At 42.5% G+C, this 23,954-nt stretch overlaps 1 protein-coding gene across 13 annotated transcripts in view; it reads right to left on the reverse strand.

Annotated features, from left to right (window-relative positions):
- Positions 1 to 23,954, reverse strand: part of Myo3b (myosin IIIB) — a 397,916-nt gene that overhangs the window by 112,475 nt on the left and 261,487 nt on the right. For 12 of the 13 annotated variants that reach the window (XR_011371567.1, XR_011371573.1, XM_070021235.1 and 9 more), the window contains one exon: positions 14,856 to 14,952. The exons of the other annotated variant lie outside the window; for it this stretch is intronic. Coding sequence is in view for 10 of the 12 variants with exons in the window: in XM_070021235.1 (XP_069877336.1) it covers positions 14,856 to 14,952 (97 nt within the window). In the remaining 2 variants the exon portion in view is untranslated. The remainder of the gene's footprint in view (positions 1 to 14,855; positions 14,953 to 23,954) is intronic. 13 annotated transcript variants of the gene reach the window in all.

Genomic DNA, 23,954 nt, shown 5'->3' on the forward strand with positions numbered 1-23,954 from the left:
GAGTGGGTATGTAACTCAGAGCATGAGCTCACTCAGCATTTTTGTTGTTGTTGTTCAAGGCTGGTGTTCTACCACTTCAGCCACTCTCCAACATGGCTTTTGGCTGGTTATTTGGGAGTTATAGTCTGCTGAAATTTATTTCCTAAACTGACTTCAAACCATGATTCTCTAGGTCTCAGCATCCTGAATATCTAGGATTATAGGAGTGAGGTACAGACACCCAACAACACAATAAACATTTTGTGTGTGTGTGTGTGTGCTAGTGAAGACAGACAAGGAAAAATGAGGTATGGTCAGCTAATAGAAAATACAGGAGGTATTCCTTCATGTACTTCCCTTAAGATGAAGGGAACAAAAGTCATTCTGGGGGAAAATGAAGCAGGATAACTTATGGAGACTGAGGCCTGGTGTAGGCAACTCAGAAATATGTTATCTAAAGACTTAGAAATGCTATCTTTGCTTCAAAGAGAGGCAACTGAATGCATTCTTTCCTAAGGGATGTATTTCTCACCCAAGAATTCACAACTGCCTGACAGGATGCCCCAAAATGCAGATAGCAGGGTGTCTCCTTGTTTCACCTGGAACACCAGGTGTAGTTAAAGCAAAGACAAAACACCTAGCTTTGCATAACTTAAAGCCAGACCCCCTGCCTTTACTCCATAAATACCCAACAGCCCAAGGAGCTATGTGTCTCTCTGGGTGTCTCCTTGTGTGTGTCTGTGTATGTGTCTGTGTCTTTGTGTCCCTATGAGAGCACCCATACTCTACTAGAGTGTGACCCTGCCCTTCTGTTTGCTTTTTGTCCATTTGTCTGTTTCCTTGCTTGTTTACTTAATAAAGCTCTGCCAAGTTTTCTTACCATTTTGATGTCTAGAAATTCTTATTCTGTGATCGAAGTCAAGAACCCTAAGTGAAGAGTTTCTATATTTAAAGGGAAGTTTCACTAAGCCTCACCGCTGTCCAATGCCATTAGTACTGGGGCTTGAACTCAGTGGCCTTGTGTTCTCACTTGGTTTTGATTTTGTTTTTGTTTTTTTGCTCAAGATTGGTACTCTATTACTTGAGCCCTGCCTCCACTTCTGGCTTTTTGCTTGTGAATTAAAGTTAAGACTCTCTTAGATTTGTCTGCCTGGGCTATCTTTGAACTACAATCCTTATTTTCAGCCTCCTGAGTAGCTAAGATTATAGGAGTAAGCCTCCAGCTGTATTACTCATTCTTAAAATGTATTTTATATGTATGGAGGCGTATCTGAGGAGATATAAATGAAGGTATTAACTATTGCTGTATGTGGAGGTTATCTCTGTTTTCTTTTCCTTGAGTACCTGTGTTTTATATATTATAATAGTGAATATATTCGTGTGTGTGTATGCATGCGTGCATGTGTGTGTGTGTGTGTGTGTGTGTGTGTGTGTGTGTGTGTGTGTGTGTGTGTGTGCATGCTTGTCCAGGGATTTAAACTCAGGGCCTGGGTGCTATCCCTGACATTTTTTCCCCCTAGGCCAGTGCTCAACTACTTTAGCCATAGCTCTACCTCCAGCTTTTTTGGTAGTTCATTAGAGACAAAAGTGTTTTTTTTTTGGGGGGGGGGTGTCATGGAGCCTGAACTCTGGGCCTGGGCGCTGTCCCTCAGCTCTTCAGCTCAAGGCTAGCACTCTACCACTTGAGCCACAGAGCCACTTCCGGCTTTTTTCTTTTGTGCTTATGTGGTGCTGAGGAATGGAACCCAGGGCCTCATACATGCAAGGCAAGCGCTCTACCACTGAGCCACCTTCCCAGCCCCTAGACAAAAATCCTATAGACTTTCCTGCCCAGGCTGGATCTCAGCCTCATGAGTAGCCAAGATTACAGACATGAACTACTGGTGCCCAGCATATTTTTAAATTCAGAAAAGTTTAAGTTAGAAAAAGAAAAGAAAAAAATTGCTCCCAGTTCTACTCATGTATTTTGATGAAAAAAGGAGATATCATTGTTTCATTGATCAGTGCTTGGTAAATACTCAGATGGCCAGGACATGTAGAGAACTCTTTAGAGAATGCTCTTTAGTGAAAGATAAAGACAGACAGGGAAAGCTGAGACCTCAGAACCCCAATAGCTTAAGGTAGCTTTCTCATTTGCTCTCCTCCCTTGATTAAAATTCCATCAAACTCTCCTCCAGTGATTGACTACAGACCCTTATCTGTCAAAATGTGGCACCAAACAGTGATTAAAGCACACTTTCAATGTGGCTGCTCAGCTCATTGTGAAAACCTGGGGGGATAGGGGAAGACAAGGAAGGTTTTAGAGAGAATGCAAGGACCAGGTGAGCAAGAAGAGACAACATTCAGAGGCATGGAGATATGAATACAATCCAGGAGGTTTAGGGCTTTGACAAATGTTTATTGGAAGTCATGGTGGTGTAGTAAGTGAAAGGGTGACATTGATCAAGATATAGTATATTCATAAGTGACAATTTCTTTGTATAACGACTTAAAGATAATTTTAAAAATGAAATGAAACAAAAAAGAACATTTTAGAAATTCGAGGTTTTTAAGTTTTGTAATAAAAGATTTGTTAACATATATATTTTAGGTGCGTTTAAACTGGACAGGTAAGTTATGCTCCTCTGAAAACATTTTAATACTTTTCTCAAGTTTCTAAGCTACAAATAATCCCACAAGGTAAATATAGGCAACTACACAAAGCTGATGTCAATCAGGGAAGAGTGAAAGCATGGTGGCAGAGCTGGGGATCCAAGTGGTAGAGTTATAGCCTTGAGTGAAAAGGCTAAGGGACAGTGCTAAAGACCTGAGTTCAACTACCAGCATGTGTGCACATGTGCTCGCGCGTGCGCGCACGTGCACACACACACATACATACATACACACACACACACACACACACACACACACACACACACACACACACACACACACACTGGCTTTCATTTGTAAGCATGAGTATCTATTCACATTATACTTGAGTGCCTAATACACATATACCAGTATACATGGACACCATATTTATGTCTGTTGAGTATTCTACTAAGTGGTTATCATATGTGATTTAGTTAAGCATGTATTTCTAATTTTTTTTTTTTTGTCTGTCATGGGGCTTGAACTCTGGGCCTGGGCGCTGTCCCTCAGCTCTTCAGGTCAAGGCTAGCACTCTACCACTTGAGCAACAGTGCCACTTCCAGTTTTCTAGTGGTTTATTGGAGATAAGAGTCTCACAGACTTTCCTGCCCGGGCTGGCTTTGAACCGTGATCCTCAGATCTCAGCATCCTAAGTAGCTAGGATTACAGGCGTGAGCCACTGGCATCCAGATAATACTCTTTTTTTTTTCTTCATATTTTCACACTATGAATGGGGATCAGTAAATATCAAGTGCATGTTGTTCTCAGTTCTCAACTACTTACTTTTCTAGGATCAACCTTTCAGGTAGTTGTTGAATCTAAAAGGCAGAATATAATTTTTCAATTTTAAAGTTTTTTTATTTTTTATTTTTTATTTTTTTTGTCGGTTGTGGGGCTTGAACTCTGGGCTTGGGTGCTGTCCCTGCATTCTTCAGCTCAAGGTGAGCACTCTACTGCTTGAGCCACAGTGCCACTTCTGGGTTTCTAGTGGTTTATTGGAGATAAGAGTCTCATGGACTTTCCTGCCCGGGCTGACTTTGAACTGTGATCCTCAGATCTCAGCTTCCTGAGTAGCTAGGATTACAGGCATGAGCCACCGGTGCCTGGCTCAATTTTAAAGTTTTTACATCACCAACCTCTCCCTTTGAAAGCAACAAAAATTAGCCCCAAATCACAGAAGTATAAAGGGGACCCCTTTCCTATTATATCTCCAACATTGGATATTATCATTCTTTTTAATCTTTGTACAACTTTTGACAAAAGGGGGCATCTCCTAATAAACATTGATTGGTTTCTAAAGAGGAAAAACATTATTTCTGGGATTTAGTGTATGCTATCAAGGAAATATACAGAGCAAAGAAGAGACATCAACAATCCTAGTGCAAAGTAAGATCACCATTGTTGCAGAAAAAGGAAAAAAGCATCACTGAGACCCATGGCTGATACATTCTATTTTTTTCATTCATTTTGTATATTGGGTAACTTCTTTCAATTTTTTAAAATGTGTATCTCAAGCTGGGCATCAGTGGCTCATGTCTGTAATCTTAGCTACTCAGGAGGCTGAGATCTGAGGATTAAGGTTCAAACCCAGACCCAGGAGGAAAGTCCATGACATTTTTATCTTCAACCAACCACCAAAAAGCTGGAAGTGGCATTGTGGCTCAAGTGGTACACAGCCTTTAATGAAAAAGCTAATGGACAGAGCCCAAGAGCCCAAGTCCTCAGTTCAAGCCTCAGTACCAATACACACACACACACACACACACACACACACACACACACACACACACACACACACAAGCATATCTCACATCCTACTTCCATTAGTTATGCTGCTGAATGAGTTTAATATGCAAGTTATATTTAAATGGTGATATGTTTGCTGTAAAACATATAGTTTTAGAAGATGTAGAAAATGGCTCAAGGACAAATTAATCAGAAGGGTTCAGAAAGACTGATAAATGTTTCATAATGCCATTGCTTTAAGTGAGTGTAAGTTAGATTTATGGACTTAGGCTAATTCCCCAAATCCCACTGAGCCCTTTAAATTTGATCATATTTGTTTGCCTCATTGCTTTCCCCAGCTATGAGCCTACAGTCTTAATTTGCCAGTTTTTTCATTTTTGTCTCCTGCCTCCCCCTCCACACACATACACACCAAATGTACACTTACACTGTTTCATTTCAGGCAGCTGTTACTGTGAAAGTCTAAGGCAGGAGCAAAAGGCTTTTCTCAGTTTTGCTGATAGCGCTTGTCTTATTGGAAGAAGTGGCACTTGATCAAGAGCCACTTATAAAGCTTGCGTTGGCTCTTTGTCTGCAGCCAAGACTGCAGAGAGAAAGCTCAGCCTCTGGTCAGGGGATGGAATAAAAAAGGCAGCAGTGACAAAGAGCGCTGTCACTCACCCAAGAGGATGCAGGACCCAGGGTTAAGGCCACAGCACAGCAGAAAAGCGGTGCAGTGCTTTCCAAGGCACTGAGTGGACTTCAGCAACACACCTTCGATGGCAACAGAAGCAGCTTCCTTTGTGCCAAGATTTGGTATCATCTGATTTCACCACACACCAGTGTTAGTGAAGTAAGTCCTCTGAATGTCCCCATTTCACAGATCAGTAAGCTGAAGCATGGGACGTCTGAGTCATAGATACCAATCAGACTTGGTAGACACTGAGCCTATGTTCTTTACCTTGGCAAAGTAAATTGAAACCCTGTCTCAGAAATAAAATACAAGCCTAGTATTGGTGGCTCATGCCTGCAATCCTAGTTACTCAGGAGGCTGTCAGCTAAAGATCATGGTTTGAAGCCAGCCTGGAAAGAAAAGTCTCCAGGAGGTCTCCAATTAATCACTCATAAACCAGAAGTAGAGCTGTGGTTTAAGGGTGGGGAACACTAGCCTTGAGCAAAAGAGCTCAGGGAAAGCACACAGACCCTGAGTTCAAGCCCCACAAATGATTTTTAAAAAGAAAAATACAAAATACAAGGGCTTTGGTTATGGCTCATCTGGTAGACTACTTGCCTAGCATGCACAAAGCCCTGGTTCAATTCCCAGTACCAAAGGGGGAAAAAAGAAAAAGGAAAAAAATACAAAATTCTAAGAAGAGTCTTGCTTAGTTCTGGGGAAGAGAAAAAAGAAGCACCAAAATGAAAGGTGTTTTGTGTGTGAGCCTAATGATAGACTCAAAGACAGGTGAGAGAAGGAGTGTCAAAGAGGGAAGATTTAGAAAATTAAGAAAAGCAATAAGCCTAAAACAATACCATGTGCAGTGGGTGGTAATGTCAGCCATTACCGTGCAGGAAAGCTTGAGGACAGACACCACGCAGGGCAGGGATGAGGTGGACAGACATTTCAGCATGGATGCAGAGGGGTCTGAGAATAGGAAGAAAGACTGGCTGATGAATTATCTGTCTGAAGGATGGAACATCCTTTCTTGTCCAAGTTGGCTTTGCATCACAATCCTCACACTCCTCTTTCTGAGTAGTTAGGATTACCGGCAAGAGCCATCAGTGTCTGGCTAATTTCTCACAGTTTAATTGCAAGAAAAAGTTTCCTTTTCTCCATCGTCCTGTCCTCCTTCCCTTCCTTCCATCGATGTGGACTTATGAATTCTCATTTTAGTCAATGAGCTCTTTTATTATAATACTCAAATTGTCCTAACATAAGTTTCATTTTAGGAGACTAGGAGTGATGGACTCCTAAATAAGTAGCTTAGGGAAAAGGTTTAATATCAAGGATTACATAAAGGCAGAGGCCTCCAAGATTGTAATAATTGCTTCTGTTAGCACTAAGTATGAGTTAGTTAATGTTAGAGAAGATGTTATCTAGTCTGCATATGTTACTCTCATTGAACTGTCACAATTTGGAGAGGTAGCTATTGTACTGTATTTAATTTTCCACTGAAACACAGCTACAATGAGGCCCTGAGTACAGGAACGGCTTCAGGGAGTCCCTGCCCTCAGAAGCAGCCCTAACAGGAACCTCCCTTCCCCCTCCACCTCCCCGCTGGCTCTCACCAGCAGCCACCCTACAAAAAGCCAAGGAAAGAACAAGGCTTTAGAAGCAGGGTGCAACTGTTCCTGAGGGCAACTGAATGATGTTTCCAAGATGTACAAAACTGTGCATTCTCACAAATGCAGCATGGGAAGCTGTCTACAAGTCTGTCATCACTCCAGGGATTTATCCAACCTACTTTGTGGAAACCATCTGACCTTGCCCAAACCCCAGTGAGGAAAGCCCAGAGAAAGATTGGCGGTGTCAATGTCAACAGACAAACATAGGAAGAGACTACTTGGTCAGGTCACCCAGAAAGTCATTCTTCACTTAGGGTCAAGACACCTGAAAGCCACATTCAGGTGGGTGGGGCCGTGGAAAGGTGAGAACAGTAAAGCCTGCACCCATTCAATTCTTTGGGTCCCAAGTACAGACCTGGCTGCAGCTCCCACTAGTTATCTACCCCGTAGGAAAGCACACTGGGTCTTTCTTCCTGAACAACATTGCCATCACCTCATCACTTCTTTTAGTACTTCTTTTTAGTAGCAAATTTCTAGTTCTGCCAGAATGAGCTTAGGTGATAGAAGATGTTTTGTGCTTATCAAAATTATTTTTACAAGTGCCCTACTTTAGAGCGCAGCGCACACTGGATCTGAGAAGACCATCCTTGCCCCTCACCAGGAGGGACAAACTAAAAATAAAAGACAGCAACGTGCTTCCTGCCAGTTGGTAAATCCAATAAGCAAAGAAGATGCCTCAACCTGGCACGGGGTAGTGAATGCCAGCCTGCCTCCCTCCACTGAGAGTGGCGAGCCACCATGTGGTTCTCAGAGCCAACAGCTGCCAGACAGAGCCCCTCAGATTAACCCATAGGTGGTGTTGAACCACTTCCCATTAAGATATTTACAAAGCAAACAAAAATGATAGCCCCACTCGGAGTCCTGGGATGCCTGCCAGGGGCACTGGCCCTCCTCATTGACACAAGGACTCTCTGGGGAGGGTCTGTGTTGAGCCTGGAGGCTCCTCCTGGCTGAGTCTCTAGACTGTGTTGATCCTGGGCCACTAGAATCCTGGTTTGGGGGCTGTTTATTATCTGATTTCCCCAATCACAGAAGTAGCAAGAGCTCTGAGTCTCTAGCAATTTCTGTCTCCCTCATCCCCACCATTCAAATGGAAAGAACAACGCCCCCCCCCCTACTTCCCCCTGTCTTGTTTATCAATCAGGGTGCCAAGTCTGAGAGATGAACACAGAGTGATATGACATTACCACTTTTTTTTTTTTTTTGCCTGTCCTAGGTCTTGAACTCAAAGCTTGGGTACTGTCCTTAAACCCTTTTGTGCTCAAGACTTGAGCTACAGTGCTTTTACTGGGTGGTTTATTAGAAATAAGAGTCTCATGGACTTTCTGCTGGGGCTGGTTTTGAACTGAGATCCTCAGGTCTCAGCCTCCTGAGTAGCTAAGATTACAGGAGTGAGCCACCAGTGGATAACATTACTACTCTTAAAGCATTTATGGCACACATTTGCTCAAGTTCCTGCTTCAAGTGATGGTACAATGCTGATGGGACATATCTTGGTATGTCCTGCCATTTGAGGCCAGTTGCTATTTAATTCACAAAATGTACTTTGAACTAAAACACAGACTCTTTTTTCTTATAACCAAAAGAAGCAAATAAAGTTAGTAAGATGTACAGAGTTGATCTTTTCTTTCTAGTTTATAAGATTATAATCTAGCTATCTTGTGTGTGCATGTGCGTGTGTGCGCGCGTGCGCGATGTGTGTGTGCACGCGTGCGTGCGCACCAGCTCTGCGGCTTGAACTCAGTGCCTGGGAGCTATCTCTTATAAACTAGAAAGAAAAGATCAACTCTGTACATCTTACTAACTTTATTTGCTTCTTTTGGTTATAAGAAAAAAGAGTCTGTGTTTTAGTTCAAAGTACATTTTGTGAATTAAATAGCAACTGGCCTCAAATGGCAGGATACAGATATACCAAGATATGTCCCATCAGCATTGTACCATCACTTGAAGCAGGAACTTGAGTAAATGTGTGCCATAAATGCTTTAAGAGTAGAAATGTTATCCACTGGTGGCTCACTCCTGTAATCTTAGCTACTCAGGAGGCTGAGACCTGAGGATCTCAGTTCAAAGCCAGTCCAGGCAGAAAGTCCATGAGACTCTTATTTCTAATAAATCACCCAGAAAAAGCACTGTAGCTCAAGTGATAGAGCAAGTACAAAACGGCTTAAGGACAGTACCCAAGCTTTGAGTTCAAGACCTAGAACAGGCAAAAAAAAAAAAAAGTGGTAATGTCATATCACTCTGTGTTCATCTCTCAGACTTGGCACCCTGATCGATAAACAAGACAGGGGGAAAAGTTGGGTGGGTTGTGCTCTACCACTTGAGCCACAGCTTCACTTCTGTCTTTCTGGTGTTTAGTTGGAGATAAGATTCTCATGGACTTTCCTGCTTAGGCTGGCTTTGAACACTGATCCTCAGATCTCAGAATAGCTAGCAATATAGGCATGGGCCACCAGCACGTTGCTATAATCTAGGTATCTTAAGTGTTGATAATGAAACATGTAAAATTTATTTTTATGGGAAGTTAAAATATTGTTTCCTGGAATACTTTGCACTTGAGGTTTTTAAAAAATATTTTTTATTGTAAAGATACTGTATAGAGGGGTTATAGTTACACCAGTAAGGTAATGAGTGCATTTCCTTTCTAGCATTGTTACCCCCTCCTTTGTTTTTCCCCTACCATCCCTTCCCTCTCCACCTCCCAAACTCCTTCCTACCCCCCACCTCAAAGTTGTAAAGTTTGTTTTCAACATAGTATCTTGTACATCTCATTGTTACCATGGGTCAACCGGTATTGCACTTGAGTTTTTCTTCAAATTCTTCAGAATAGGATCTATATGTATTTTTACCAGAAACTTAGTCTGAGCCTGAATATAGTAAGGATCTCAAGGATGCAGACAAAGTAGATGTCAGCAACATGTTGAATTTTAGAAATTATTTTGTGTGTGTGTAGCTCGTCTTGTTGGGGACCATGAGCATGAAGGGCTGGAATGAGACACAAATGCCTGCAGGCTTGAGCACCGGTAAGCAAGCAAGTGGGATCTACTCAGTTCCACACAGATACTCCAATTTCTCAAAAGCTATCAGAAATCTGAGCTCTTACACAAAACTTACTTATTTTTTTTTGAGAGTCATCCTTGGTTTTAATTTTTCTCTTACTTCATCATCCCTCTTGTTTTTTTTTATTGTGAAAATACTCTACAGAGAGGTTACAATTACATGGGCAAGATAATGAGTACATTTCTTATCAAGCATTGTAGCCTCCTCTTTTGTTTCCCTTCCCATCCCTTCTCATCCTCCCCCCCCCTCCCCGCACCAAAGTTGTAAAGTTCAAAACTTATCTACTTTTATATGTTGAAAACTAAGAAACTCAAACAAAGATTGCACAGGCCAAATAAGATTTGCCTGCAGATCATCATCCACTTAAAAACTGTGAGTCTGCATCTTTTAGCCTGTGGAAAAATGTCCAAAATATGTTGTGCAGCTTTTGAAGCCTCTCATACTCCTCATTACTTCATTATTGTTCTACTTCATACCATCCCCCCCCCGACCTTCCCCCTCCTGAGAGTCCCCCTCCACCCCCCAGCTGCCTACCCACTCTGTTTCTCCCACCTAGGATACTCTTGTCCTGCCCAGTCTTCCTCAAGGCCTTGCTGCCTTAAGAATGAGATCTTAGAGGATGAGCAAAATATCAATAGGTAATGAAAGGACTGGCCGAGGAATTGTATTCAGAAGGACTGACAGGAGAAGAAACATAGAGAAATTGGAAAACAAAAGACATGTTGAAAACCATCAAACAGCTCCAACTATTTGAAAAGAGGCCCCTGGTTCTTGGAACCTCATACTATAAAGAGATTGCTGACATTCTTGACATACATGAATCTTCTAAAAGGTTCCTTTGCATAAGGATCATGGATGATTTAGGTTTGTTGAAATAGTTCAGATAAATATTTATGTACGACTATAAGCAAATCCACAAGGAAAAATATAACTCAAAACAGATCTTTTTCCTTGAAGCGCCTTTCAGCTGGTGATAAGGTTTCTGGCTTCAAAAGGTTTTGAAAATAAATGTGACCAATTAGTAGTTGAAAAATCTTGAAAGTCTAAAATGACTAAGGATTAGCAGAGCCTTGAAAGTTACCATCTGTAGGTATGCTTATGGCACCCTGGCCAGGTTGGCAAGGTAAGGTCAGGGCCCAGAGTCAATCAGAGATTTACTCTTGAGATGACAGCCAAGGACGAAAATAAAAGTTGGCTCTCAAGTTAAAACACAGAGTGAACATTGTTAAAAGATTCTGGAGTGTTAAAAAAAAAAAAACTCAGTGTTTATTGTAGTCTATAATAAACCAGAGAGGTCTTGACCCTTGACCCTTTGTAAGAAGTTAATATTATAGAAACCTTTTAAATAGTAACATTGTTACTATTATTGCACACTATTGTACCCACACCATGACTAACCAACCATCACCACTTCCTTACTGAGTATTTGTGATGTGTATATGTGTGCATGCAGGCCAGTCAGTACTCACATTTTTGCTCAGTTTGGCTTTTGTCTTGCAGCTGGCATTCTACCACTTGAGCTCTGCCTCGGCTTCCAGATTTGTGTTGGCTAATTGGAAATAAGAGTCTTTTGGATTTGTCTGCCCAAGCTGCCTTCAAACCAGGATCCTCAGATCTCAGCCTGAGTAGCTAGGATTATAAGTGTGACTGGAACTGTTCTAGCTCCTTGCATATATCCTCTATCATCTCTATCATTTTCCAGTTTAGGACGCTGAGATCTAGGGAGAGGATAGAACTTGCCCAACATCTCAGTTCCTGTAAGTAGCTGAATTAGATTCAAACTCAGACCTGATACCAAAGCACATCTTTTTCTGCCCAAATGGGCTAACATACAGAGCATCTCCCACCTCATATGAACCTCTGCAAAGGAAGGCTGCATATGCTGCCATTTCCTTCTGGTTCCATTCAAGGTCCTCTATCTCAGGACTGCATCAGCTTCACCAGAGAGGTAGGATGCTTGCTGGAGGATCTGTTCCGTTCTGTTCAATCATCTCAGCGTGCCGTGTATTGCTGTGATGACTCCCACACGGGGTGCTGTCAAGCTATGTGGCAATCTGTATTTCACAGCCTACATGAAAATCTGGCCCACAGTCGGCCCTGCTGACTGGGAGGCTGCCGCTGCAGCTCATCAATTCTGAGGTCAGCCCCACTGGCTCCAAGCCCCACAGTCCTGCTCTCCTTTCCTCTTCCTTCAGTTGCCAGCTCTTGTGGCTCTGAGTGGCCTGCGCTTTGAAGGTTCTCATGTCACTCTGAGGCTGAACCATCACTGAAGCGGCCCACAGTGAAGTCATTTCTCTGGGGATCTGTTGCAAGTGGCCCTATTAAAAAATATCTGCACCAGCATGATCAGCCTCCTTCCTAGGAGTTCCTTTTACACAACAACGGGCTGGCTGTGCTAAAGAATGCCACATAAAAAGCCTGGTAAAAGCTTTGCCATATGCAGCCAAATTAAATTAAGGGGCATAATCCTAACTATTGTAGTTAGCAGTATTAAAATAGAGGATTACCATCATAGGAACAAAGCACCACAACCTAAAAAGACTATTCCCATCTGTCATTTGCCAGACACAGTTACAGGCTACAGGAGGAAGTAGAGCTGAGATCTGACACCCCAAACACAGACCACTCTCAATTCCAGGCTGGCTCCACACTAGCTTTGCACCATGCACAGATGGAAGGACCTATTCCTTTCCTGAAGGATGGAGGCTGTCTCCCAGAAATTGGGTGCTGGAATGTTCTCCATGAATCAGAGGGTGAGCCCTTGTATTGAAATCTGAGTATATTCCCACCCACTATGTTGTGATTTATGGCTTAAGAGCACAAAAAAAGTCCTGGATTAATCATTCAGGGTCTAAGCCCAACGAGACAGAATGTGTTAGTTAGAAGTAGAAGTGTTTGAGTAAAAGCCATTACATTCAAATCCTGATTCTCAGAAATTATCAGATAGGTGTGTCTCCCACAGTTCAGGTCATTTAATACATGTAAAACACTTAGCACAATCCCCAAGACATTGTTAATGAATGCCAAGTGTTAGCTGTTGTTACTGTTAGAGACAGAAGATCTGAATTCAAACTTCAAACCTGTCATTTATCTCTGTATGACATTGTGTGATTCAGTGATTTTTCATGACAGTGGGAGAGCAAATTCAGAGGAAGAGACTGAAAGTCAAACACCACACCCAGAGTCCAGAGGAACTTTTTCCCAGATTATTATCTGTTCTCCACACCCATTCTCTTCCTCAATAATTATTTTCTCTCCTACTAAAGCTGCCCACAGTCCTCTACTTTCCTATTCTCTATGAAGAACCCCAAGCATCAGGTCCTTCATATAGTTTTGCAGTTTGTGTGGATCCCATGTACATGTGCATGTGAATAAACTGCAGTCCTTTTCTTCTGTTCCTCTGTCTGCTATATGATTATTTGCTGTAGATTCAACTAGGGAACCTTAAGAGGAAAATTCTGAACTTCCATACAGTACCTAAAGTGGCCAGACCTACTGAGCCAGGAAGATCTGTGGCCTGGTAGATGGGAATAAAGACTGATAGAGTAAGATTGTCAGGTTCCTTCAGAAAAGAGCTTGGGGTTTTTCAGTCAAGTCAGTTGTACTCAGAGTTGAATGGGAGTTTAGGCTGGAGGTGATGACATTTTCTATCATTGACTTACCCAAGGTGACATGGCTAAAAGTTATCAGTGCTGGGATCAGAACCCAAGTCTCTACCTGCCAGTTCTTATTTTGTTTGTGTCTGTCTAGGCTTGAACTCAAAGGCTAGGCGGCTATCTCTGAGCTCTTTTGCTCAAGACCAGTGCTCTACTACTTGAGCCATGACTCCCCTTCTGGATTTTTGGGGTGCTTAATTGGAGATAAGAATCTCACAAACTTCCCTGCCCCAGCTCACTTTGAACTGTGATCCCCAGATCTCAGTCTCTTGAGTAGGTAGAATTACAGGTGTGAACCCCAGCACCTGGTTTCTACCTGACAAATGTTGTTCTTTCTGCCATGCTGGAAGTTCTGAGTTAATTATTCTAATAGGTATTAGATCTGTTGTTCAACTACCCTTGAATGAGCTCTTAAAACTATGTAGGGAAGTCATTCAAAGTAGATTATTTCAAAGTAGTTCAATAACAATTTGAGACCTCAAGAGAAGTATTGAGAATTCTACTTACACAAGTCTCAAAAATATACTAGGAAATCTCAAAAATATAATTTAAAAAATTGTAAGTCAAGACTACCTCTTCCTCCAGATACAAAAGATTCCCTAATAACCTGCTTTTTTTTTCCAGATCCTTGACTAAACTTTTGTGTAGTTCCTCATAGTCATTTGGGGCAAAATAAAAAAGGCAAGTTTCATTCCTTTTATATCCTTCCTTCTCCGTGGCCCACTCCCTCCTGTATGTCCTGGGGCCTGGAAACCTTTTCTGAGAGAAGTTAGATTAGAAACCTGTCCTGAGGAACAGGCTTATGAGTTCTTTAAGTTTTCCGGGCTTAGCATCACAGCTTGGTCTGATCCCACATCTAACCAAGGGCACAATCCCTTCAGACACTGAGCAGCCCAGAGATCCAGTGGAAACATCACATCGTGGCCCTCAGCAAACCCTACTCTACCCAAACACAAACTTTTGAGAAGAGAGGAAGTTGTAGTGTTCCCTGTTTGCTTTGGCCTAAATCTGGGGTTTCCCAGCTTCAGGATTACTGACATTTTGCACTGTATGATTCCTTATTACAGAAGACTGTGCCACATAGTGTAGCAGCATCAACTGTCTTCCATCTACTAGATATTAATAGCTACAACTCTCCCCCCCCCCCAAAGTTGTAAAACCATTGCCAACTGTCCTGTGGTAGTGATGAGAGGGACTCACTCCCAGCTGAGAACTATTGCTTTAATCAAATGAGGCTAAGTATAGGTTTGACCATGACAAGAATACAAAATTGTGTTCATGTTTCCTTGAAGAATGAACACTTGCCCACAGCTAATGAATGACATGTAAGTTCAGGGAATCTGAGGGAAACACTCTATCTTGCCTAAGTCACGTGGCAATAGAAGGAATAAACTATGGACCCATAGTATAAAGAAGTGCTCCAGTCTACAGCAAGGGACTTCTACGGACAAGACTCACCGATATTTCTCAGTGTCATCAAGGGAGATGCTTGAAGTTTCTTCATGGCCATTGTTAGGCTCTGCCTTTGGATGGCTTTTCTGGTTGGTCTTCAGAACTGGAAAAAAAAAACTTAGAAGTATAAGGTAATGCCAGAAGCAGGCAGGGTTAGGTTCTATTGCCTGATTAGATTCTTCTAGGGTAGGGCAATAAAACGAGCCTGCGCTGGGACTCCAGGTCTTGCTCAATGCTTAGTCTTAGCCAGAAAACTGGATAAAATAATTCAAGCTTATAGAAAAGCAAGCTACTTCTCTCTGGTGATAGAACAAATAGTAAGCAGTTAGTTGAGGTCCCCAGGTGAGGAAGTTGGAGAAGAAGCATCATATGACAGCACCATGCTAGACAGAAGTCCAGTTTCTAGTCCAGCTGGTGCATGCAGTAGCTAGAACAACAAGTTGTCATGTGGACAGAAGTAACCCATTCCACATCGTTACTGAGAGCAGTTTACCTATGAATTTCTCAAGAGGGAGGACAACAAATAGTTTTTCCTTCCTATGACCATGGCAGCCATAATTAATCAATTGTGGCCTTCTTTTTCCACTGAGCCCTAAGTCAACTTCAACTTCCTCTTCAAAATCATTCTCATTATGGTTCTCAAGGTATAGACCCCAACTAGCAGCACCAGCATCATCTGGAAGTTTGTTAGACGGACAAATTCTTGAGACTCACCCTATCTTATTTGTAATGGTTTTATTATGAAATGTTCCCATAAAAGACTCATGTATTACAAAGTCAGTCCCAGCGAGTGGCACTATTTTGAGAAGTTCTGGAAACTGTATAAGGTAGGGTCTAGCTGGAGGAAATAGATCACCAGGGACGGGTCCTTGCAGGTATACTATTCCTGGCTGCTGCTTCTATTGTTCTCTGCTTTCTGTCCATCAAGAAGTAAAGACCAGCCTCCACCACATGCTCCTGCTGCCGTAGGTCCTTCCCAAGTACATTGGGGGCAAAGGGTGACCTCAGACTGAACCCTCTGAAACCATAAACCAAAACCAAATCTTTCCTCTTTTAAGTTGTTTGTATTAGGCATTTTGGTCACCATGATGCAAAATACTGGTACATCAGCAACCCTAAGGGAGGATTGGCAATCTTTCACAAGCTCTCCAGGGGACCCTGATCCATGTTAAAGTGTGTGAGACACTGCTTCCAGATCAATGACTTTTAATCCTGGCAGTGCATTAGCATCATCCAGGATGGACTGAAATTTGCCTAAACCCAGCCCCAAGAGATTCTTGAAATTGAACTTGGAGTAGGGGCTGACTTAAGTTAAAAGCTCCCTAGATCATTTTTTAATGTTTGGCCAGGGCTGTGAGCCACACTTCTAAGCAGTCACCACTCATCAATTGGGTTAAGAAGGGCAATCCACACTTTTGCATCATCTGTATTTTGGAGAAATTTTAAGCACTCAAACCAAAATATAACCAACAAAGATCAGCTATAAATTTGGAAATTGTGGTATATTATGGAGGACACATAAGATGTAAAAAGTTGATGTTATAATGATTTTGCATGTAACATGACAGAGAGCAGAGGAAAACAAATGAATAAAGCCAAATGCTAATGGCTAATCTCTGTAATCCTAACTGCCTGGGAGGCTAAGAATTGGAGGATCATAATTTGGGACCAGAATGGGCAGAAAAATTCATGAGACCCCTTCTAATCCATAGATGGGCATAATAGCTTGTACCTGTCACACCAAGCTACATAGGAGACTAAGATGGGGAATACTATATTATCAGATCATACTGAGCAGATAAGTCCATAAGACTCAGTCTCCAGGAAGGGAATTTGGATACAGCGCCATGTGATCCCAGCAATGACAGGAAGCCTAATAGCAAGCCTCTTGTGGCTCAGGCATTGGCTTAGGCTGAAACTGGGATCCTATCCTAACAGTAACCAATGAAAAACAGGGATAAAGGCATGACTCAGTGGTATTACACCAGCCTAACAAATTCAAGACCCTGAGTTCAAACCCTTAAAATGTGTGTGTGTGTGTGTGTGTGTGTGTGTGTGTGTGTGTGTGTGTGTGTGTGTGTGTATTTTCTTACATTGTTTGTTCTGGGAAAAGTATAGCCTGGTTTTAGAATGCACTTTGGTTAAACATCAATACCTTGATTTAGACATCTAATAAGGTATTAGTTAAGATAAAACCCATTACTTGCTATTATTATTATTGCTACAAATACCAAAAAGACAAAAATTTAAACTGAACTTTATTACATTTCTATTGCACAAAAGGCATTGTAGCCAGTGAAAACAAATTTTAAAAAGCAGAAGTCAAGAAATAAGAACCAGAGTTTTGTTTTTTTTTGAATTTCATTAACTGACTCCCTCTTTCCCCTTTGCCATCTCTTGATGGATAAACTTGCTCTGGTTAGAATGCCTCTAACTCCTCTTAAAAGATTCTGTGGAAGGTCAGATACGTTGATGTTGGGGGAATGAATCTCAAGATAAGTATTCAAATTTTTTTTCATGCAATTGGTTCTAACACATTTATAAGATGAATTTCTATGTTGCTTTGTATGTACCTCCCCCATGGTATAATCCCTGCTTTCACTGTATTTGATGTTGGTATAATTTGTGGAGGGGAAGGGAAAAAACAAATTGTTTAACTAGGGATACAGGCGGACCTATTGCAACAATGAGATGTACAAGTCGTTATGTCGAAAAACAAACAACTTTGGTGGGGGGTGGGTGGGAGGAGAATTAGGTGGGGGGAGGGGAGGAGTATGAGAAGGGATGGGAAGGGGAAACAACGAGGAGGCAACAATGCTTGCTAAGAAATATACTCGTTATCTTGCCCACGTAATTGTAACCCTTCTGTACGGTATTCTCACAATAAAAAAAAGACAAAGAGAAAAGAAAACAAAAAAAAAGATTCTGTGGCTCCAGCTCACTTGTCGTGCTGTGATAAGAAACATAAAAGCAAGAATTGACAATAAATGAAAAAGAAGATCCCACTTTAGGAATACAACTATATTTCTATTTCCCTATTAAAAGGAAAATCTCCACACCTATCTTTTAACCTTGTTCTCAGGCACAATTCAACTTCACCAAAATCTATTCGTGATCAAAGCTCAGATGGTGCCATCCATTTGGACACTGAGATTGAAGGCTTTTGTCTGTACCTACTTTGAGATCCAAAAAGAAAAATAGCACAATAGTGCATCAATAGCCCACAAAAGCACATCTGGGACTCTCCAATGAAAGTGCCATGTCCTGACCAGAAAGAGAAGCAGCAGCAGCAGCAGCAGCAGCAGCATCTTCACATGGAACCTAGCAAATGCCCCCAGTAGCTCTGCCTCAGTTCCAGGGGAAAAATATACAGAATTTCTTTTCATGAAATTGAGGAGAAAACTTATTCTGTGTTTCTTATTCATTTACACTTCAGTCATCAAAATATTGATTTTTAAGAGTTATTTGAAGTATAGAAACCAAACAGAAAACTTACAGAATATTCCTAATAAAGCTTTGATGAAGTCGGCACCTCCATCCCCCAGCTTTTCTTGAAGAGCAGAGAGAGAAATTTGGGTCAAACTTAAGGTGAATAAATAAGTTAATGCTTATCAATCCATGGAGCTCAAAGCAGGATCCACAATTGTCCAGCACCTAAGTGTGTCCTGGCAGCTACAATCACCTGCATCCCTCTGATGAATTAATCACCAAACAAGAAGCTTGGAGGAATGGAGATATAGATGAAAGCTAGGAAGGAAGGAAGGAAGGAAGGAAGGAAGGAAGGAAGGAAGGAAGGAAGGAAGGAAGGAAGGAAGGAAGGAAGGAGAAGGGAGGGAGGGAGGGAGGGGAAGGGAAAGAAAGAAGAAAAAGAGGGGAGGGAGGGAGGAAAGGAGGGAGGGAGGGAGGAAGGAAGGAAGGAAGGAAGGAAGGAAGGAAGGAAGGAAGGAAGGAAGGAAGGAAGGAAGGGAAGGAAGGAAAGGGAAGAAAAAGGAAAGGAAGGGAGAGAGAGAAAAGAAGGGTAAGGTTATTCATCTTTGGTGAATGAGTAAGATTTACAGGATTTGACATGATATGATTGACAAATTCTGAACTTCAGTAGCTAGAAATATTCATAAAATGCCCAAGCCAGAGAATGTACAGATGGCAACAGAGGCCTCTCCAGAGATGGACATCAGGCAGGTCCCTGCAGGTTTCTTGTTTAATGAAGCAAAGCACTTATGGGAGTGGAGTTCTCTGGAAAAGTTGGGGCCTTCCATAATCTGAGTTTGACAAGCCATTTGTACTTGCCAGAAAAGCTGAACTGGGTCTTCATGCTGAGGTAGTGTTAGATGAGCATAGGGGAAGTAAAAGGCAGACTGAGTGGTGGCTAGAGATGGATGCATCCTGAGACTGTATTACAATAGGAAATAATGTGAGAACTCAAATAGTAAAAAATCTTGACCACTCAAAACTGTCTGAGACCAACATGGCAGAAGGTGATGACCACAGCCGTTTGCTTCATTATAATGGCATCCCCACACCATTAGCCTTGCAGAATCACCTATTCCCATCTTACACCTGAAGCCATTATATAGCCCCCAAAATGCCATGAAAATGATTACAAAGGAGAGGTAAATCTTATTCCAGAAACATCTTGACCAATTCCTAGAATTTCTCTTCTTTCCCATGCCTTAACTCACCAATAACTTTGCCTGTTTCCCCATGAAACACTGTCCATGGGGCTGGGAAGGTGGCTCAGTGGTAGAGTGCTTGCCTGGCATGCATGAAGCCCTGGGTTTGATTCCTCAGCACCACATAAACAGAAAAAGCCGGAAATGGAGCTATGGCTCAAGTGGTAGAGTATTAGTCTTGAGCTGAAGAGCTGAGGGACAGTGCCCAGGCCCACAGTTCAGGCCCCACAAAAGTAAAACAAAAAACATTGCCCAACATCCCTTTCTGTGTGTCTCTCTTGAGAAGCCCACAGATCTGTTGACTATGTACTTTCAACCTGAACAAAAACTTCCTCCCAATTGCTTACTTTGTCTCATTTCTGAATTCTTCCTCTGTTGGTGAAAAGAATCTGAGAAGAACAGGCAGAAGTCTCAGTTTTCCTATCCATGGAACCCATAAGCGCTGCAATAGGCAATGATTTGATTATTTGGAAATAAGATAGGAAAGCCTTTGATTGTCAGAATATAGAAGAAGAAACCCCTATAGTAAGAGTTACAAACTCAAGCAGCTTTGGCCAACCCAGTAAACATATTCACACCCAGGAGCTGGTGGCCCATTCCTATAATCCTAGCTAATCAAGAAGCTGAGATCTGAGGATCATATTTCAAAGCCATCCTGGGAAGCAAAGGCCACCAGAGACTTATCTCTAATTAACCACCAGAAAACAGGAAGTAGAGCTGTGGCTCAAACTGGTAGAGAGGTAGCCTTGAGCAAAAGAGCTCAGGGACAGCACCCAGGTCCTGTCTATATGTAATTACACACACACACACACACACACACACACACACACACACACAGGACCTGAGTATGTATATATGTGTATAATATAATTCTAATTATGAGACCATATAGGAGAATGAGGAATGAAGGGAATGGGAAAGGGATGGAGCATGAATAATTTTGAAATATGGGACAACAATGTATGAAAACAGCATAGGCAACCTCAGAGAAAGCTGTCAGTCAACAGGGGATTGGTGGCAAAGGAAGAGAAAGCAAGGGACTGTGTTTTTCTGAACAAAAGAAAAGATGTGCACATATGAAGTACCGTAGGAAAACTTTTGGTACAATTAAAACACACTAAAAAAAGAAAGAATGACAGGACAGCAAAAATGGCTCAGGTGAGTACCAGTGAGCGAGGCTAGGCTAAGGAAGACGACGGTACACAAATGAAAATAGAGCAATGAAAGGCAGGCATCAGAGGCTTATGCTTATTATCCTAGCTGCTCAGGAGCCTGAGAGCGCAGAATCACAGTTTGAAGCTAGCCTGGGCAGTCAATGAGATGCTTGTCTTTAATTAAGCAGCAAAAAGCTGAAGTAGAGGTGTGGCCACCCTACCACTTGAGAGAAAAAAAAAAGCCAAGCTGGAATGAGAGGCCCTGAGTTCAAGCTCTAATACAGGGAAGGGAAGGGAAGGGAAGAAAAGGGAAGAAGGGAAGGGAAGGGAAGGAAGAAACAGAGAAGAGAAAGAGAAGGAAACTAAGAGAAAGAGGAGGATATAAAGAGGGAATGGGGAGAGGGAGGGAGGGATGGAAAGGAAAGGAAGAAAATAAAAGGATGAAACCTGTTGAACTTGACACAAGAAAGGGGAGGGTTGACCCAGATACACTGTTGATGAGGGTGGAAATGTCGAGCGGAAACCTGTCTTGTTCAGCTACTGCAGGGAAAGATCAGGAAGGTAGGAGTGCTGGGGTTTGGAGAAAACACTCTCTGCTTACAGACACTTGTGGGCAGGAGCTAGAAGAGAGACATGGAGCCATTGTCCCTCTGGGTCTCAGTAGAAAGCAATCCTACTGACACCTTGATTTTTTTTTTATTTCTTGTCTCCAGAACCCTAAAGGAATGCATTTTCCTGCTTTTAAGTAACAAAGTTCATGGTAATGTGTTCCTATCTATCCTAGAAGACTGATAAGGGACTGGAGGTGGTATGACAGGTGCCAAGGATAAGAAAATTACTAGAGGAAAAGGTTAAGTGTGTACCTCAGCTTGATTTAGAGGTGTGGGGGAGGAAAGGAGGAAGCAGAGTTAAGGAAAGATTCATCATGTTCACTTAATGAACATAATATGTGGATTGTCACTGTCCTGATGTCTGTATGGAAACTCCAAGGTAGGCCCCACTCTTCACCCCCATCTTCCTTACAACTGAGGCAGTTAAGGCAAACTTCACACAGCTGGACAGTGGCATGGCCAGGATTTCAAGTCAGGCAGGTTTTCTCTAAAGTATAAATTCTAAAGTATTATATGATGGATCTCCACTTAAACATGTTTAAAAGATAATCCGTATCTACTCTCCCTCCCTTCCTGTCTCCCTCTTTCTCCACTTTCCTCTCCCTTTCCTTTTTAGAAGGAGCCCAGTGCCATGAGGAGGATGAGGCAGAAGGATCAAAACCATTCTGGCCTACCTTTTGCCTGGTGATGGTAGCTCACACCTGTAATCCTGGCTACTGAGATCTGAGAGTCAAGGTTCAAAGCCAACCTGGGCAAGGAAATCCATGAGAGCCTTATATCCAATTATCCCCCCAAAAGCCAGAAACGGAGCTGTGCTCAAGTGGTATAGTACGATCTTTAGTGAAAAACAAAACAAAACAAAAAAAAAGTATAGCACCCAGGCCCTGGGTTCAAGCCCCAGTACCAGCAAACACACACACACACACACACACACACACACACACACACACACACACACACACACACACACACACACACACACACACACACACACACACACACACACACACACACACACACACACACACACACACACACACAGCAAAATTTTAGACCTGCCTATGTTTTCTGGTTTTTGGTTTTTATTTTCCTGGGGTTCTCAAGATCCCATAGAAGCCCCATGTGGCAGTGCTGTAATCCCAGCATCTAAGGGGCTGAAGAGGAGGACTGTGAGTCCAACTTGTGAGTTCTGTGCTAGCCAAGGTTAGTATACCTAGACTCTGTCAAAAACACAACAAAAAAAATCAGCTGGGCATGATGGCTTATGCCTGTAATTCCAGCTAGTTCAGAGGTAGAGATCAGTAGGATCGTTGTTCAAGACTAGCTAGGACAAAAAGTTAGTAAGACCCCCATTTGGATCAAAAAGCCAGGTACAATAGAGTATGCCTGCAATCCTAGCTCTGTAGGTGATATAGGAGGAGGATCATGTATAGTTGGAGGCCAACATAAGACTCTACCTGAAAAATAACTAAGGCAAAAAAAAAAAAAACAAAAAAAAACAAAAAGAGCTGGACACCGGTGGCTCACGCCTGAAATCCTAGCTACTCAGGAGGCTGAGATCTGAGGATAGTGGTTCAAAGCCAGCCAGGGCAGGAAAGTCCTCAAGAGACTCATATCCCTAACTAACCCCTCAAAAACCCAGAAGTGTCACTGTGGCTCAAGTGGTAGAGTGCCATCCTTGAGCATAGAGATAGCACCCAGGCCCTATATTCAAGCCTCACAACCAATAACAACAAAGTCTGGAAGCACAGCTCAAGTGGTAAAGTTCCTGTCTAGCAAACTTAAGGCCTTGAGTTCAAACAACAGTAACACCAGATCAAAACAAAACCAATCCCATAGATCAGTGGCTGAGGCTAGAGCCTAGGCCTGACCTGGCCTGGCCTGGCCTTGTGTTTGGAGACTCACCCAGATGATGGTCCCCACCACTGTCTTGGCAGGTTTCCTATCTTTAGTAGACTTTCTGGTTAATGATCTGGGTTGTGTGAACTCTCCTGCTCTCCCACTGGCAAAATGTGTCTCTGTACCTTGTAGGGAAGGTGCCTATAGATGAGAGGCAGATGCCCAGCTTTCCCTCCTGACCAGGACTGGCTGCTTTCATGGAAGTCAGAGTGGTTCCTGGCTAGAGTGACAGCTGGTCAGCAGCCATCCTATCAGAACACAACGAGGCCAACTTGTGGGAGGTCCAGGCACACAAATGCCTTGGAAAGCAGCACCGAAGAGGAAGTAATCCTTTCCTTAAAGAAGAGGACCTTGCCAACAGGCTTCTTTTCTTTTCCTTTTACATACACCACATCAAACTCCTGGCCTCCATCTCCAGCCCACAAAACAAGTGCAGTCATTTCAGGCTATAAGAACAGTTTCCACTTTGATTCTCCAGCACTTAATTCTAGTCATTATCCCAGTGAAACTTTGACAGAGTTCAAAGAAAGTCTTGCCTGATAATTACTTTTCCTAACTTGGAAGTTAAGGGGGGGAGGTTTTCCCCTTACCAGAGAAATCAGTTGCTCCTCGGCCCTGAACTGTTGTCTGGGGAAGTCCCCTTCCCTTGTAGCATTTAGACACTGTCACTCACCCCACATTGTTTTGTTTTGTTTTCCCAAGTTCCACCCTGCCTGCTTCCAAAAAGGGACTGCAGGGAGAAGCTCCATTGGCTGTGCTCTCGTGGCTGTG

This window comes from Dipodomys merriami, unplaced genomic scaffold, assembly GCF_024711535.1.
Source record: "Dipodomys merriami isolate MVZ:Mamm:240054 unplaced genomic scaffold, mDipMer1.0.p SCAF_1, whole genome shotgun sequence".
Lineage (NCBI taxonomy): Eukaryota > Metazoa > Chordata > Mammalia > Rodentia > Heteromyidae > Dipodomys > Dipodomys merriami.